At 41.4% G+C, this 18481-nt stretch overlaps 1 protein-coding gene across 1 annotated transcript; it reads left to right on the top strand.

Annotated features, from left to right (window-relative positions):
* Positions 1-5974: 5974 nt before the first annotated feature.
* Positions 5975-18266, top strand: LOC125311917 (solute carrier family 22 member 7-like). Its single transcript, XM_048270288.1, is given in 11 exon segments — positions 5975-6355; positions 9770-9873; positions 10203-10357; positions 13417-13498; positions 13500-13574; positions 13785-13908; positions 15645-15754; positions 16083-16297; positions 17387-17495; positions 17736-17951; positions 18182-18266. Coding segments are annotated over 11 exon segments (1656 nt in total).
* The last annotated feature ends 215 nt before the right edge of the window (positions 18267-18481 follow it).

Raw genomic sequence — 18481 nt, 5'->3', positions numbered from 1 at the left:
GGAACCATCGTTTTTCGTTTTGATCTGTAACCCCCGCTTGACTGGACCCCGAGAAAGGAGGGTAGGGCAGACACAGTTTTCTGTGAATATCTCGAAAACCGTGGGGTTTAGGAGGACCATTTTTTTTTTGTATGTTGATCTCAAGGGGCCATGTCAACCCATTCCATAACCACTCATTTCATATATAGCCACCTAGTTAAACACAAAAAGTAAAATGAGGTGTTGTAATTGAAGGTATCTGTGACCTAACATAGTCAAAACTGCACGAAATTGGAAGTGTATGATCATTATGACACCCTCTGTATGCACGCCAAGTTTTGTGAATTCCGTTCATGGGGGCCACACAATAAATTAATTTATGTTACTATACACCAACTGGCCTGTAGGTGGCGGAGACAGTTTTCTGTGAATATTTCGAGAACCGTAGGGCCTAGGAGGTCCATCTTTTTATGTATGTTGGTCTTAAGGGGCATGCCAACCCATCCCATTACCACTTATTTCATGTATAGCACCACCTAGTTAAAATTAAAAAGCAAAAATGTGGTGTTTTTCATCACAATATCTCTGGCTGACAAGGTCAAAACTGCACGAAATTAAAAAGTGTAGGATCATTATGACACCCTCCGAATGCATGCCAAGTTTTGTGTACTTTTCGTTCATGGGGGGCCTTACAATAAAATAATTTATGTGTACATTTAGTGACGTACACCAACAAGGATTCCGGGACACTGAAAGACCGGGGTACACAAAACTTGGTGGGCATGTACCCCCACATGGATAGCATGGAACCGTCATTTTTCGTTTTGATCTGTAGCCCCCCTGCTGGACCCCCCGAAAGGAGGGTAGGGCAGACAGTTCTCTGTGAATATCTTGAGAACTGTAGGGCCTAGGATGACCATTTTTTTCCGTATGTTTGCCTCCAGGGGTCATGTTAACCCATTTCATGTGCACACATGTGCACAAACAGATACACACACACACACACATACATTCACAGTAATGTCACAGGCACAAACACAAGCACGCACGCACACACACACACACGCACACGCACACACACACACACACACACACACTCACACACACACACACACACACACACACATAACATAAACATAACACAAACAATCAAGAATTTCTCAGAATTATAAACAGGCAAGATGGAGGTGGGGTTGTATAAAATGAATTTTACATGTGAAATCTATGAACTAATCATGTTTTGGTACTTGTTGTCTAGCAGATACCAGTGAGAATTGAGTGTGGATAATGCAATTTAGTGAGACAGTTAGAATCATAAGCCTTTCAGCGTGATTTCTTTTTGTGGAAAAAATGTGCTGGACTGGGCGGCGGTCATATTTTGTACCGCTCTGCGGTACATCTAGTTACTATATCATTATTCATCATCATCGACTGCGGATTGTCACATTGTTCAATTTGACATGTTCCTCTGGCAAGCTCAGTGCAGGGTAATCCATATCTTCTACATGAACAGCGGAGTGTCTTGAAGAAATGCACACAGTTACAGCAGATAACTTTCAAAAGACTGTCAGAAGCAGCATTCATTTGTGATATAACTGGGTTGATTATCCTGCAGGCTCCACCCCCAGTTCTTGGCATCCATACCATCTTCGCTTCCCCTCCAGACCATAATAATCTGAAAGTACACTCTGCAGCAGTGAAGCTTCGTCACTCCCTGATGTGAGTCGCGCATGCTCAGATTTAAAGGTTTACGGCATAACGCCAAGGGATCCACTGCAAGCAAGGTTGGCGCGTCTGTCTGAAGAAGACTTCGGATAACAGAACAGTGCATTTTCACGCACTGTAATAACACCACTTGTGTTGTTTTTTAACATCTCTGTGTCCACATAGGGACAACACAGTTTGTGTTGTTTCCAACACATTCGTTTTAAGAGTGTACCATTACACTACACACCATATTTACATCCAAGCTGGGTTTAAGGCTGCACACTGCACAGACACAGATCAAGCCAATTCTTGACTATGTTTTGGTGGACAAGACACAATTCATAATGTTTAGCCTACCCTTGATCCTGCATAGAGCCAGCCCTGTTGACAATATGGCAATGAAGAGAGAGTTGTGTATTTTGTTTACCTCAGTGGCCAGTGTGTTTATGGATATGCTGTTGTCGTACACCCATCCATTTCTACACGGTTCTGCAGGAAGTCCGGTGCTGCTGGAGGTGTTGAGCAGCAGGTAGAACTGGGGCTCTGGGAACATAAGGCAGGAAGACAGCGTCCCATCCGCCTGCAGCGGGATACTGACCGTCCATCTCTCCTCCACCGACAGATTCCCAAAGACGCCCGCAGCATCCAGACCGCTGATGTCACAGTGGTGGTGTGGGATACCCGCTATGAAGTTGTTCATCAGGAAGTGACACGATAAGCTTAAACGCCCTAAGAAGCTAAGGCAAACAACCATCTTCTGGAACCTTCCAAAGCCATCGCTGTCTAAAAGAAGATCTTCAAACTTCATTGTGACAAAAATGAAAGAAAAAAGAAAGTAGGCCTAGTACACAGTTTTACAATAATCGGATGTGTGTTACTGGCTGTGTTTCTCAGAGAATCTCTCCCCCAAACTGCCTGTGTCTCTCAGAGAATCTCTCCTCTTGTAATTGGGCAGAGTGATGCTGTCTCTCTCCACCTCTGTTTTGACTGGACATCTCTCTCTCTCTCTCTCGCTCTCTCATTGTGTAACTTTTACATAGTTAATTGTAGGTTGACACCATAGTCCATGACTGTCTTAACAAAGGTTGAGAATGAAATGAATATGCATGGGTTATCCAGTAGCCTACTACTACTACTACTTCTACTATTTTAGGGCATGGTGGTGAACTAACTCCTCTTCAGTTTTCCCACAGTTTTGCTATCTCAATTCAGTTTTTCCACCATTCTACCATCTCAGTGCCCAAGCACCGAGTGTCTCCATGCTCTGCAACTGCTTGGACCCTCTTCATTGTCTCTAGCGACTGTATTTTTCAACACAGCTTTAGGAACCCTATTATTTTTTGCGCTCGTTATAATTTTTCTCCGCCTAAAAGTGGTTGTGCAGTAAAAAAACATAAGGCCCAGGAACTTGCAAATTCACAAAATGGTTTGAACAGAAAATGGAGTGTCTTGTCCAGAACACACTGTTCTGCTGCTCCACCAATAAATCATATCTTAGGTTGCCAATGTCTACAATATTCAAATATTCAGTTTAACATCAATGTTCCTAACTTCAACAATGCTGTTCGTACTTCAGTAGTACATCTTCTTCTTACAAAAGTCAAAGATTGATGAATAACCCATCTTCATTTCATTCTCAACCTTTGGAATGACGGATAATGGTGTCAACCTAAAATGAATTGAGAAAGTTACAGAAGAAGAGAGGAAGAAAGAAAGAGAGACAGAGAGAGAGAAAGAGAGAGGTGAAGAGACGTCACCACTGTGCCCCATTATAAGAAGGTAGAGGTTTAAGAGAGAGAGAGATTCTCAGAAACACAGGCAGTGTTACAACAGGCATCCAAGTATTATAGAACTGTGGACAACTTAATTTAGCACTTTTGTCACAATGAACTTTGAAGACCTTCTTTCAGAAATTGATGGCTTTGGAAGGTTCCAGAAGATGGTTGTTTGCATCAGCTTTTTGGGACGTTTGACTTTACCGTTTCACTTCTTGATAAACAACTTCATAGCCAGTATCCCACCCCACCACTGTGACATCAGCGATCTGGATGCTGCGGGTGTCTTTGGGAATCTGTCGGTGGAGGAGAGACGGACGGTCAGTATCCCGCTGCAGGCGGATGGGACGCTGTCTTCCTGCCTCATGTTCCCAGAACTTCAACAATGCTGTTCGTACTTCAGTAGTACATCTTCTTCTTACAAAAGTCAAAGATTGATGAATAACCCATCTTCATTTCATTCTCAACCTTTGGAATGACGGATAATGGTGTCAACCTAAAATGAATTGAGAAAGTTACAGAAGAAGAGAGGAAGAAAGAAAGAGAGACAGAGAGAGAGAAAAGAGAGAGGTGAAGAGACGCCACCACTGCCCCCATTATAAGAAGGTAGAGGTTTAAGAGAGAGAGAGATTCTCAGAAACACAGGCAGTGTTACAACAGGCATCCAAGTATTATAGAACTGTGGACAACTTAATTTAGCACTTTTGTCACAATGAACTTTGAAGACCTTCTTTCAGAAATTGATGGCTTTGGAAGGTTCCAGAAGATGGTTGTTTGCATCAGCTTTTTGGGACGTTTGACTTTACCGTTTCACTTCTTGATAAACAACTTCATAGCCAGTATCCCACCCCACCACTGTGACATCAGCGATCTGGATGCTGCGGGTGTCTTTGGGAATCTGTCGGTGGAGGAGAGACGGACGGTCAGTATCCCGCTGCAGGCGGATGGGACGCTGTCTTCCTGCCTCATGTTCCCAGAACTTCAACAATGCTGTTCACTTCAGTAGTACATCTTCTTCTTACAAAAAGTCAAAGATTGATGAATAACCCATCTTCATTTCATTCTCAACCTTTGGAATGACGGATAATGGTGTCAACCTAAAATGAATTGAGAAAGTTACAGAAGAAGAGAGGAAGAAAGAAAGAGAGACAGAGAGAGAGAAAGAGAGAGGTGAAGAGACGTCACCACTGTGCCCCATTATAAGAAGGTAGAGGTTTAAGAGAGAGAGAGATTCTCAGAAACACAGGCAGTGTTACAACAGGCATCCAAGTATTATAGAACTGTGGACAACTTAATTTAGCACTTTTGTCACAATGAACTTTGAAGACCTTCTTTCAGAAATTGATGGCTTTGGAAGGTTCCAGAAGATGGTTGTTTGCATCAGCTTTTTGGGACGTTTGACTTTACCGTTTCACTTCTTGATAAACAACTTCATAGCCAGTATCCCACCCCACCACTGTGACATCAGCGATCTGGATGCTGCGGGTGTCTTTGGGAATCTGTCGGTGGAGGAGAGACGGACGGTCAGTATCCCGCTGCAGGCGGATGGGACGCTGTCTTCCTGCCTCATGTTCCCAGAACTTCAACAATGCTGTTCGTACTTAGTAGTACATCTTCTTCTTACAAAAGTCAAGATTGATGAATAACCCATCTTCATTTCATTCTCAACCTTTGGAATGACGGATAATGGTGTCAACCTAAAATGAATTGAGAAAAAAGAAGTTAGAGGGAAGAAAGAAAGAGAGACAGAGAGAGAGAAAGAGAGAGGTGAAGAGACGTCACCACTGTGCCCCATTATAAGAAGGTAGAGGTTTAAGAGAGAGAGAGATTCTCAGAAACACAGGCAGTGTTACAACAGGCATCCAAGTATTATAGAACTGTGGACAACTTAATTTAGCACTTTTGTCACAATGAACTTTGAAGACCTTCTTTCAGAAATTGATGGCTTTGGAAGGTTCCAGAAGATGGTTGTTTGCATCAGCTTTTTGGGACGTTTGACTTTACCGTTTCACTTCTTGATAAACAACTTCATGGCCAGTATCCCACCCCACCACTGTGACATCAGCGATCTGGATGCTGCGGGTGTCTTTTGGGAATCTGTCGGTGGAGGAGAGACGGACGGTCAGTATCCCGCTGCAGGCGGATGGGACGCTGTCTTTCCTGCCTCATGTTCCCAGAACTTCAACAATGCTGTTCGTACTTCAGTAGTACATCTTCTTCTTTACAAAAGTCAAAGATTGATGAATAACCCATCTTCATTTCATTCTCAACCTTTGGAATGACGGATAAGGGTGTCAACCTAAAATGAATTGAGAAAGTTACAGAAGAAGAGAGGAAGAAAGAAAGAGACAGAGAGAGAGAAAGAGAGAGGTGAAGAGACGTCACCACTGTGCCCCATTATAAGAAGGTAGAGGTTTAAGAGAGAGAGAGATTCTCAGAAACACAGGCAGTGTTACAACAGGCATCCAAGTATTATAGAACTGTGGACAACTTAATTTAGCACTTTTGTCACAATGAACTTTGAAGACCTTCTTTCAGAAATTGATGGCTTTGGAAGGTTCCAGAAGATGGTTGTTTGCATCAGCTTTTTGGGACGTTTGACTTTACCGTTTCACTTCTTGATAAACAACTTCATAGCCAGTATCCCACCCCACCACTGTGACATCAGCGATCTGGATGCTGCGGGTGTCTTTGGGAATCTGTCGGTGGAGGAGAGACGGACGGTCAGTATCCCGCTGCAGGCGGATGGGACGCTGTCTTCCTGCCTCATGTTCCCAGAGCCCCAGTTCTACCTGCTGCTCAACACCTCCAGCAGCACCGGACTTCCTGCAGAACCGTGTCAGAATGGATGGGTGTACGACAACAGCACATCCATAAACACACTGGCTACTGAGGTAAACCCACAGCATTCTCTTCAGTGGCATACTGTTAGTGACGTGATTGGGTCCATGCGGAGGGACATAAAGAAATGCAGAATAAATGTAAATAATGATAGCAAATAGATTGCTACATGGCCTCTCTGCCCTTGCTATATATTTATATAAACATGAAGGGAAAATTGGGGTTTTCACTTGCAACTGAACTTGTTCAGGAATTAATTAATTAAACAGGAAAAAAATATATTTTTAGACATAATATACCATGGTTTTGGAAAAATACTCATTTTAGAACATCTTGTTCCAGTTCCAGTTCTAGTATGCCTGACGAGCCAGACCCACATCAAGATGTAGGGTCTGGGAACTTACCATTGGCACCAGGGATTTAGTGGAGGCTAAACGCAAGTAAACGCAAATTTCAGAAATAGAGTTTATCCACCTCTTATTAGAGTTTATCCATCTGTCAAAAGAGTTTATTCACCAGTTGCACTTTTAACATTCAAAAATGACACTGTATTAGGCTATCCAGATTCACAATATGTAGGCCTACACTCATCAACACTCTGAACCATTTAAAAGGCTTACCATTGATATTGTTATAAGCATTGGACCATAGGCGGAGTTTGACATTCAAGCCAGGGGGGGCAGAAAAAAAAATACTTGTAGCAGCTGAGACCTGGCCTACCACTTGGGGAACACAGCATGAGCACATATGGAGAAAACAAACATGCTAAATAAAGATATATAGAATTACATTGTAACAATTTAACAATTCGTCCTTATGAAATCCAATGCAGCACGGTTGTCTTGAAACGCAATAGACAGGGGTGTCGCTTAGCAGTTGAAAACATTCTGGGCTTAGCCCATAGTCTGGTTGCTGCTCACTTTTGATAAATTAATCCACCGCCTCTAGACTCATTTGCGCCACATTGATTGAATATTTTGTACAATCATATTTTGTCAATTAAAGAATGTAATGACCTTCCATCTTGACATTTCTGTTTGCTATTAAAAATCATAGCGAGAACTCTAAGAATCAAAGGAAGTGTTCACCTACTGTACAGTCTGATGCCTCTCCAAACGCAGAAACGAAGCGCAACACACCATTACGTTAAGACGTTAAGAAAAAATATTAATATTTTGCTGTAATCCAATGGCACGAAAAAAAAAAGTAATCCACAGCGATCAGTAGGCCTAGATGCACAAAAAGGGTCATGGTGTAGCCAGGCCTACGCTACATACATTCACCAGCCAGTTCCAAACAGGTGAAAAGGCTTCGCCACTTTGCTGTTTAAACAAAGTGGAATAAAAAGTCTAAATCTACACACAACGCAAAATCAATTAGTAAGCTGACAGGACATTTAAATACATGGCATTTAGGCAACCTTTATTGCAACGTTGGCACGGCAAGATGTCCATACTAGTGCAACAGTAATTTTCGTTTTTTGCGTCCTGCATGCCTCTTCAGGTTGGCCGTAATGTCGCTTTCGATGTGATGTGAAGGATCGCAAGAGAAGAAAACCTGGCTGCTCCCATCATCAACCGCAGCCCGTTCCTTATATTGTTGTTTTGTGTTATTTAAATTATTTTTAAAATATCTGGTCATGCCAGACGTATTTCACTAATTTTTGAAACAATGCAATTACCCGTTTCCACCAGGGGGGGCAGTGCTCCCCCTGCCCCCCCACTAACTCCGCGAATGCCCTGCAGCAGCTAGGGTGCGTCTAGATTTCTAGGCTAACATTGGACAATAACCTCCACCATCATCAAACATGTTCTGAATGCCTTTTTAAAAAAAACAATACCGCATGACGCAGTCCACCTCACTGTGATCACAGAATTCATAGTTTGCCCACCTCTTATTTTACCACTACATCCCTGATTGGCACTGCTCAATCCGAGGGGCGGCATAAACGGTTGTCTTTCAAATTTCCTCTGCACGCAATAGAGCACTAAAGTGAAAATGTCACGTTGTCCTGGCAACCAGATTTTCTGTTCTAAACAACCGAACCAGAGATGGCATTTTCCATTGCTTCGCTGTGTTCTTTCTTTTTAAAGCAACACCAAAGAGTTTTTTGTACCTTAAAATAATGTTAATCGTTAAATACCTTAAATCGTTTCAGTGGTTCATCAACTTGTAACAGGATGAACGGCACTTCTGCATTCGCTTTGCGGCCCTCTATTGGCTATAACCGCACTATGTAAGTTTGCCAGACCGGGTAGCGGATCTTTAGTTCGATGGAATGAGACATAAGAAACTACAAATTTGACTTGCATCTGATGTCGCAAAACATTGTACTTTCATAAATTGTGCAACATATTCTACCTTGTCTGTGGACATCGTTATTTGCAAAGCCGGTGCTGGATAAACAAATAGCGTGCGTGCGACAGAGGGAAAGTTCTTTGATGTTGCTTTAAAACGAGAATAAATAAATTTCAAGAGGTTAAAATCACTGGATCGAAATATGTCTTTTATGTATTTTTCTGGTGTATTAAAAGGAAAAGTTTGCGCTAGTATGAAAGATAAACTTTATAACGTAACGGTAAATTTGCCTAATCTGTTCTGAATCTGATTACATAACGTTATTACTGTCAACCAGGGTGGCTTCGGACACTTATTTAAAAAAAATTTGGAATTTATTTACAAACCTAAAAAAAATCGGCAAGTAGGCTATGAGACTCTGATTGATGATTGCATTCAGGAAGCATTGCACCATGTCGACAGCGGTTTACACCACGTTAGTTTAATTTTTTTTTTTAATAAAAGAATGAAGACGATCTATTTTCAATTATTGCTTCAATCATCTGAGAGGCAAACTGCTTATCAATTTGCAAAAAAAAAAACGTTCCTTTTCTATAAAACTTTGGTCTGGCATAGTATTTCACGTTGTTAATTTGGTTTATGAAGAACAGAACATTGGTTGCTATGGAAACGTGATGTCACACTTTAGTACTCTATAGGATAGCGCTACAACTCCCATGAGTCCCATGCATTTTCCCACCAGCGGAGCTAGTTGGCTAGTAGATAAAACTTTTGCCAATTTAAAAAAAGCTTAACTCGAGTCACGATTCAAAAACCGCTACTCGCCAGCAGCAGCATCCATATTCTTTGTTTTCAAGTAGCAGGAAATTCACGTGGAACTGTCGATGACTCTATACACGATGTGATTGGCCTGATAGAAGTTTCATTTTTCCAGATTGCAAGCCAACTGAGAGTTGCTAGACTACCCTGGCTGCAAATTACATTTGCTGCCGCTAGGGTGCGTCTAGAATTCTAGGCTAGAATACCCCGTCATTCTGTTGTGAATTTTCAGACACTATTTTCTCAGTTTTTTTGTTATCTTTGTACATGCCTTAGTGATTTTGAAACAAACAAAAGCCTCTCTCAAGTCTCCAGTGTTATGGCAAAAGCTGTTTTTCTCCTCTTCAAAGTTTGATTTAGTGTGTGAGAAGAAAGGACTGAATGAAATCACTACCACCGTCTTCTTTGTGGGGGTCATGTTTGGAGCCATGACCTTTGGTGGTCTGAGTGACAGGTATGACTCGCACCTCAAACAATGTCCAAGACTAACCCAGTTTAATCACTTGGCATTGCATCTTATGCTAGTGTCTACATTTTGTTTGACAGATCCAGTCACATGACAACAGGCCTAGAGTTTTATGCACAACATATTAGTAATAATTCGTAATCAGTACTTATCAAGTTGATGTAACAAAACAATGGCAATATAATGAAATACGTAGCAAAATACTTTAATGCCAAGTAACATGTTAAAAAATATTATTACCTTTTTATGGAGTAGTAAATAAAATATAACATATGGCTGCTCCTGAGTACCGGCTACACTTATCACCCTGGTCACAGGTATGGACGCAGGATAACGCTTCTGGTGTCGTACGTGTCGGGGATGAGCTTTGCGCTGATCAGCGTTTTCTCCACCTCCTACGCCATGTTCGCTGTGCTCAGGCTCCTGAGTGGCTTCTGCCTAACGGGCATCGTCATTGTCACCTCCGTGCTCAGTGAGAACACACATCTCTATATTCCTTTTCTCCCTTCTCTCTCCACGCTCCTGCGATTAAAGGTGCAGTCAGCGATTGTGCAGGAAGTTGCGTTTGTTTATATTTACTGTATATACTGTATAAATGTATTAGCAGACGCTATTTTCCATAACAACATATATTATATTTTAACCAAGGAGCAAACAAAACACACCAGGGAGATAGCTCATCCCTCCCTTCAGAATTACAAGAGAAACTCCACACAGGGTTTTATTTTTGTTGGGGGGCAGGCTGCCCCCACTTTTGCTTACCCTGTAATGGGCAACTAGCATATTGTGAGGAGATGATTGCTGAAAATGTTATGGGCTTGAAATTGTGCACGATCGCTGACTGCAGCTTCAACAGTGCTGTATACCAGGGGTTTTCAACCAGTGGTCCACGGGTTGGACATTGCTGGGAGGTCCAGCAATGTGAGGACATTGCTGGTGGTCCGTGACCATGGATTCAGTAATGTAGTTTCAATGTGAGAATCAGTATTTTTATTCAGTGGAGGTCCTGGGGTTAAGTAATTAGTCAGAATGGTGGTCCCTGGTTCACAATCAGTTGAACACCCCTGCTGTATACCATCACATCAACCTCGCTAATGAAGGTGGCGTTTCATTAGAGATATAGCCTGGCTTTAACTAGCATTAGATTTTCACTTGAGGCTGAAGCCGTTTCATTAACTCATGTTAGATGCATCTTGCCCTCGTTTACTCAAGCAAGGCTTAGGTCAGCTTCAAGTCTGCTTGGACACGAGGAAGAAAAGTAGACCAAAACAGCAGATTGAAGAAAAGAGGATATGTAGACAGATGTATTTGGGCCAGATTTGGTCCAGATTGTCATTAGCATTTGGCGCAGATCCACTAAACGGACCTGCCCCGGGGTCAGACACAGATCTGGCCCAGTACAGTTAAATTTCCATGGCATTTGGTGCGGATCTGGCCCAGACTCATATTCTACATCTGGGGCTCATCTGGCCCTTGTTTGTGATTTATATTTAAGCTATCAGACAATTAAGACCCACACAAATACCCACACAATTTGTAATTTTCTAAATAGTTTTTTATTTTAAAAAGGCAAAAGAGAACAGTGTGTCCGCTAGCTAACCTTAGGCCTAGGCCTACAACATAACACAAACCAATAGTGAAATGTAAGCGTGTGTCTTTTAATTTTTGCTACTTCATTGGCTTATGTTGATAAACAAACTCCGCCAAACGCACTGAAAGAAAATGTCATGTTAACACAGTCCGTTGCATCTAACCGGCTGATGTCCAATGATGATGACGGCGCTCAGCTGTGCCGGAGGATGTAAGATTACTGGCAGTCTGGGGAGCACTGAAAGAACAGTTGGGCGATCCTGCAGCTCAGCAACTCGGTGGACTTTGACAGCGACAGTTTGTTGTTTTGTGAGAGTTCTTCGGCCTAATGAAAACTGAAAAGACCTATCTGTCTGTGCCCTGGCTACAGTAGGCCTACAGTACATGCACTCCTATTGAATTTTCAGAACCAAGGAGAGAAATGAGAAAAATGTGTTACAGCTCTGTCTGCTATTTACACCCATTCTTCTTGATACATAATGAATAAATATGAAAATTTATAAAATGTTTATCAGTACATTAGACTACTTTGCAAATTGCTAAACCATATAATAGCCTGTCCCACCATCCACGCTGCACTTTTTGCAAATGTTAAATTTTTTTTTGTGGATACAGTGTGATGGAATATGTTTTATTTTCATATAATTTGCATGTAGCCTATGTATTCTCTATTTAATAAAAATTAAGTTTCACATAAAGTTAACACGTTTTCTGAAAATTTTGTTCCATGTGCCCTTTTTTTACATTTGAGCCCCTGCCCCATCAAAGGTCTCTGCACGACCCTGTCATGCTAGATGTTACCCCATCACAAAATGCAATAGGTGAGATAGAATAGCAAGATTCCTAGAACCACAAAAAAAGTTGTATAATTTTCATAAATTATTCGGAACTTGTGAATATGTAAATCAATGCTTGGTGACACTTTCGGAAGGGAACTCTCACTAAAATTAGCGAGACTTTGAAATAAGCCAGGTTTAGCCTTTAGCGAGGTTGATGGAATACCCCCCATTTGTCTTAAATGCATCCTCACATGTGTTGGCACTCTTCCATTGACTTGCATACCTTTAGGTACAATGTGGTATTACGATAGCCTGACGAGCCAGACCCACATTAAAATGTAGGGTCTGGACACTCACCGTTCGCAGTGCTCAGTCCGAGGGGCGGGATAATCAGTTGTCTTTCAAATTTCCTCTGCACGCAATAGGACAGCGGCAGCGCTTATGAGTCCCATACGTTTCCCACCAGCCGGAGCTGGTTGGCTAGTTCAAACGTTTGCCAACTTAATAAAAGCTTAACTCGTGTCACACTGTTCGCCAGCATCCAACATCCATCTTATTTGTTTTCAAGTAGCAGGGAATTCAAGCCAAACCGTTGCAACTCTGCCATCAATCATTATGTTAAGCCCACCTAACGACTCTATACACGATTTCATTGGCCTGATTAAGTTTCGATTTCTGGAGCTCACAAGCAAACGGAGAGTTGCTAGACTAGCCCTGGCAGCAAATGTAATTCGCTGCCGCTAGGGGCGCGTCTAGATTTCTAGGCTAGTATTACGAGGGAGTATCGCCTGAAGCATAGACAAAGCTAGCTGATCCGTATGCTAATTTTAGTGAATAGGCTATATGGGCGACACAGGACTTAAGCGTCTTTGACAAAGCTAGCTGGTCCCTACACTAATTTTAGTGGATATATGGGCGACACAGGACTTAAGAATCTTAGACATTATGATTCCTCACATTCTATTGCCATTTCTAGGTACTTTTTGAATGTTTTAAACTTTAAATGCTACATGTAATGTATCACCTTTAAAGCTACAATAGGCTACTCTACTTCAAGTTACTTGAAGAGTATGACTTTGTGTTGTTGTTTGTGTGTGTGTTTGTGTGTGTGTGTGTGTGGATTTGAGTGCATGTGAAAGTTTACATTTGTTTCTGTCTGCAGTTGTGGAATGGGTGGACATTGAGAACAGAAAGCTGGTGGGAGTGATTGACAGCATGTCATGGACATTTGGATATATGGTGCTGCCTCTGCTTCATCAGAGATTGGAGGATGATCGTGACAGCCACATCACCAGTGGCCTTATCCATAATATTATGGAGGTACACCCCACATTATCTCTATTTTAATCTACAGTAATACAAATTATTTTTATATTTGGCATCGATCACCATGGGAATGTAACAGGGAACTCACTCCAGAATCATTAATGGATGGTTATGAGTGCATTAAGTTGGATATCTTGTTTTCTGGAGAAACAGTTGAGAAGTTATGGAAATTAATTAAATGAATCAGCTGTCATCTCAAAACAGATGGGTTCCAGAATCAGCTAGATGGTTGATAGCCAATGGGCGGCTGGATGAAGCTCATCACTACCTAAAGAAGTGTGAAAAGATAAACCGCCGGCTGGGAACCGTCTCCTCCATCAAACCAGATGTGAGATGCCACTGGCCATTTGGACGTGTTGATGTGTCATTACTATTGTATCTGCTAAACCCTCTAGAGAAAAATTGTAACAGGCCTATGGTTGTACTGACTCCTTCACATAGCCTAGATATTGTAGTACTTTTTTATATCAGTCTTTGAAAAAATAAAAAAAAAAAAAAAGTCAATGTCAAAAAATCATTTTCAAGAATGAGGATTACATACTGGACATAGATTCTGGGCCCTATCATGACATTCACATCAAAGTGCATTGTCACTCGTCAAAAGTCTATTCAAATTTAGTAGGATGTCCAGTTCACATTGGGAGGGGTTTCGCTATCAAAAGTGGAGCGCATGGCGTAACAAGGTGTTCCTAGGTTTTTTAATCAGTCATATGGGTGTGTTTGGGGCGTAACATCATTTTAAACCAATGAGAATGACATCTGTCATTCCCTTTAACGGCGCAACGCGCGATATGTCAAATAAATGTATCGGTATTTTGGCATTCAACGGCGCATTTGAAGGAGGCTGCTTGCGAGAGCGTATGGAATAGTCATTCTTAAACCATGCTTTACTAAAACCTAGCATAGCCTACACGCATTTGCACTCGTCTTTTATTTGAACTCATTGGCAAAGTGAAACTAACTTCACCAAGGAATAAGTCAACGACAAGACAGTTATATGCAGTTACAGTACTTTCACTGTTGACTGACAATGGGTTACCACCGAAAACATAGACTGGAAAAAGCAACACTTACCGCTCACATGACTGAATTAAACAACATTTATCCTGCAGAGGAGTTGCTTATATCTCGTGACAGTGCGTCTTCAGCTGTGCTCCATACGTGTCTCTCGCCTCTCCCCTAATCACTTTTAACCGTCATTACCAATTTGCAAATGATGGTGAATAACTACTCATTATGAGATGTACAGTATTTCGTAATATCTTTGTTCTATTATGTTTCTCATTGTAATCGTGCAATTTGTAATGCTTTGCATGGACGTGCGCTGGTGTGCGTTCATGAATGATAGAAGGATGGTGCGTGCACCTGCCAATATGACTGGTGACATGCGCTCTTAAAATAGCATATGAACAACTCGCCATTGACTTCTGACCAGGTTTAGGTGGTGTATGATAGCGATTTTTAGACAACGCGCTAGGCCCCTCCCTAGGTTGTTAATTGCCACACCCCTGGGCGCAATGCTTAAAAAATAAACGTGCAAAATACCGAATTCAACTTCGCGCGGGTGAAAAACGAACTTTACGCCATGCGCTGGTGACCCAAAATACAGCACTAAATAGCCTATTGCTGTTTTTCCTTTGTCTCCCTCACATTTTCATCTGTTCTTATGAGTAGTAAACAAAACCATATGATTTACTTAATGTTATACAAGAACAGAATAGAATTGGACAGAATTGAGTTCAGACTTGAGTTCGGTATTTTGGGTCCAGCCCTCCTCAACAGTCCCAGTTTGTCATGTGGCCCCTTGGGGAAATTAGTTGCCCACCCCTGTGCTAAACCCTCTAGAGAAAAAATGTAATAGCAATGATTAATCTTGGTGATTACCAAGGGGATACATCTGAATATATTCTTAACTATACAACATTTTAAAGACTATCCAGAGAATGTAACATTCCTCATTTTTATCGTCTAGACGGGGTTCATTAATTTGACATTGTGTGCTTAGATTTTGAGCAGTGTTTTTCAACGTTTAATGGTTTGTGTGTTTGTGCTCTCTCTCCTTAGAGTCTCTCTAACGTTGGGGTGGCCAATCGTGTGGGCAGAAAATACTCCTATCTAGATCTGATGAGAACTCCCAAGATGAGGAAACTGGCACTATGTACAGGTCTCACCTGGTATGAGATTTTACCCACTTTGAAGTATATCATCCACATGCTAGGCTTTTGCTGTCCCTTAGTGTAATACTGACCCTTCAATCTACTTCCTCAAGCAGGTGAGGATCATCATGCAGTCATGGTCTCATAGGGTCTAGATAGCATACATGTTAACTTGGATGTTGTTTCACATTTGTTGTAGCTATATTGCTTGATATCTGATTCAGGAACTTTTGAGACCACAATAATTAATAGCCTACAGAGGTTATTTATTTTTTTCAGATTAAAGTTGACTTTGATGAAATTAGGTTTTAAGTGACGTGTATCATTTGTGTCTAATGTCTTGCAGGTACGGAGTTGCCTCTACTTATTATGGCATCAGTTTTAACATTACAGGGTTTGGAGTGAATATTTACCTCACACAGTTTATATACGCTGCTATTGAGATCCTGGCTAAAGTGGTTGTGTTCTTCCTTCTGGACAAGATTGGGCGCCGTAAGACAGAATGTGGAGCTCTCTTCCTGGCTGGGTTATGTCTTGCCATCACTGTGGTCATCCCCAGAGGTAAAAAGCATTGGGAATTGGGACATACTGTATACTATGCCAGACAGTCAACACATTGCCTTATGGAGAGGGTTGTGACTTGACTGGCTGTTGGTGAGCCCAAATAGAGAGGGTTGTGACTTGACTGGCTGTTGGTGAGCCCAAATATCAATGATCTTTGACCAGAATTGAGGATTTATCTTTACAAATTTGAGATGATTGTTTACCAATATGACACTGTCATGACACATGAACCCTAACCCTAATCCTAACCTCTTACCCTAATCCAACCTAACCTTATACCTAACCCTAAACCTAACTTGTTATGGCAAAAAACGAATGTCACTTAACAGAAGCGTTACGTCATAAACGTTTATGACTTGTTTATGACACGTTCATGACAGTGTCATGTCACTCTTATGTCGATACTGTAAAGTAAAGTGTAACCATTAATCACTGCACACCAGCTCTCAAATTACCTAACATTTTATGGTATTTAAGTACTACTTGATACAATGTACAATAGGAAATCATTGTCATTCTTGGCATTATCTTTATATATCTTAAGATAAGTAAGTCTTCTACAGTTTAAATACTGTAGAATCCACAGCTGAAAAAATAGTAAGTGACAGACATGCTACAGTGAAATCTTTAGAAACAACTTGAAATTGCTGCCAGTGATCAACAAAATATCTGACATAAATAGCCTTTGATTCCAAAAGTTTAAAAATAAAATGCACAAATTCAGTAAAAGCACCCAATATAACCATGTGTTGGAAATAACACCAACTGTGTTGTCCCTATCTGGGAATAGAGATGTGTTAAAAACAACACAAGTTGTGTTGTTTCAACACATTCATTCTAAGAGTGTGGGTGATCTTAAGGTACAAGACTTGCTGGTTGTTTATATCCATATGCAACAACATCATTACCACTGCAAGGCTAATTGTTGAAACCAAGTCATGGAGCATGGTAATACGATCCTGTTGTTTTAGGATAATATATATGTTATACATATATGTCATATGAATAGTCTGTCTCTCCTTCAAGTATCAACACAAGGTGCAGTGTGATTGTGTGTGTGTGTGTGTGTGTGTGTCTCTCCTTCAGAACAGCGGACGGTGAGAACAGTAGTAGCGGTGCTCGGTAAGGGGTGTTCGGCGGCCTCTTTTGACACCCTTGTTCTGTACAGCTCGGAGCTCTACCCAACCGTGATCAGGTAAGGGCTGTCAGTAGTAAGGGCTGTCAGTGGACCTTGGTGTACCAACCAACCACCCTATTCTATAGAATAAAACAGTCATTGTTGTAGCAAGTTAAAAGTAAGTTTGTCAAAAGTTGTAGTAAGTTACTTCGGGGATGTAATAAAATTGCTACATAAGTTTAACATGATAACTTTGTCATCTGTATCTTATTACGCTTCAAATGTAACATTCCCAACCCTTCTTGTGCATTGGGACAGGCAGAATGGCATGGGCTATAACTCCTTCATGGGTCGTGTGGGGGTGGCGATGGCCCCCCTGATCCTGCTGTTGGATGACGTGTGGTTGGGCCTCCCACAGCTCATCCTGTCCTGCATTGCAGTGGGGTCCAGTTTGGTGGCCAGCCGACTGCCTGAAACCCGGGACCAATGCTTGCCTGAGACCATTGAAGACATTGAGGGAACAGGGTACCTCCTGTAAGTGTTTTGTGTTGGCGTGAGTTTTAGCAGTGAAACATATCAATACATGATAAGAATAATAATTTAATGTTGTTTTGTGTTGGCGTGAGTTTTAGCAGTGAAACATATCAATACATGATAAGAATAATAATTTAATGTTGTTTTGTGTTGGCGTGAGTTTTAGCAGTGAAACATATCAATACATGATAAGAATAATAATTTAATGTTGTTTTGTGGTTGAATTGTAGAACATCACAAGTGGAATTCCCGCTCCTCTCTGAAGAAAACGAAGACGGACTGAATCTGAATGATGAAAACGAAGATCCGCTCTAAAATCTTTAGTTGTGGTGTTTCAATTTCGTGAAATGGATTCATAGCCATTCTACAAAAACACTCACTTGTCTGTCCATACATTTTACAGGTCTGTTTAACTTTGAAAAACACTTGTGTTGTTGTGTTAGCGGTAGGCTAGTGGCCAAGGAGCTAGGCTAGCATAGAGTAGCCTGGAAAGTTGGGGATTCCATTGGATTCCACTGTTGTGCCCTTGA

The sequence above is a fragment of the Alosa alosa genome, chromosome 18 (assembly GCF_017589495.1).
Source record: "Alosa alosa isolate M-15738 ecotype Scorff River chromosome 18, AALO_Geno_1.1, whole genome shotgun sequence".
In the NCBI taxonomy this organism is placed as follows: Eukaryota; Metazoa; Chordata; class Actinopteri; order Clupeiformes; family Clupeidae; genus Alosa; species Alosa alosa.
Note: the sequence above shows the minus strand (reverse complement) of the source record. Positions and strands in the feature narration are given on the sequence as shown.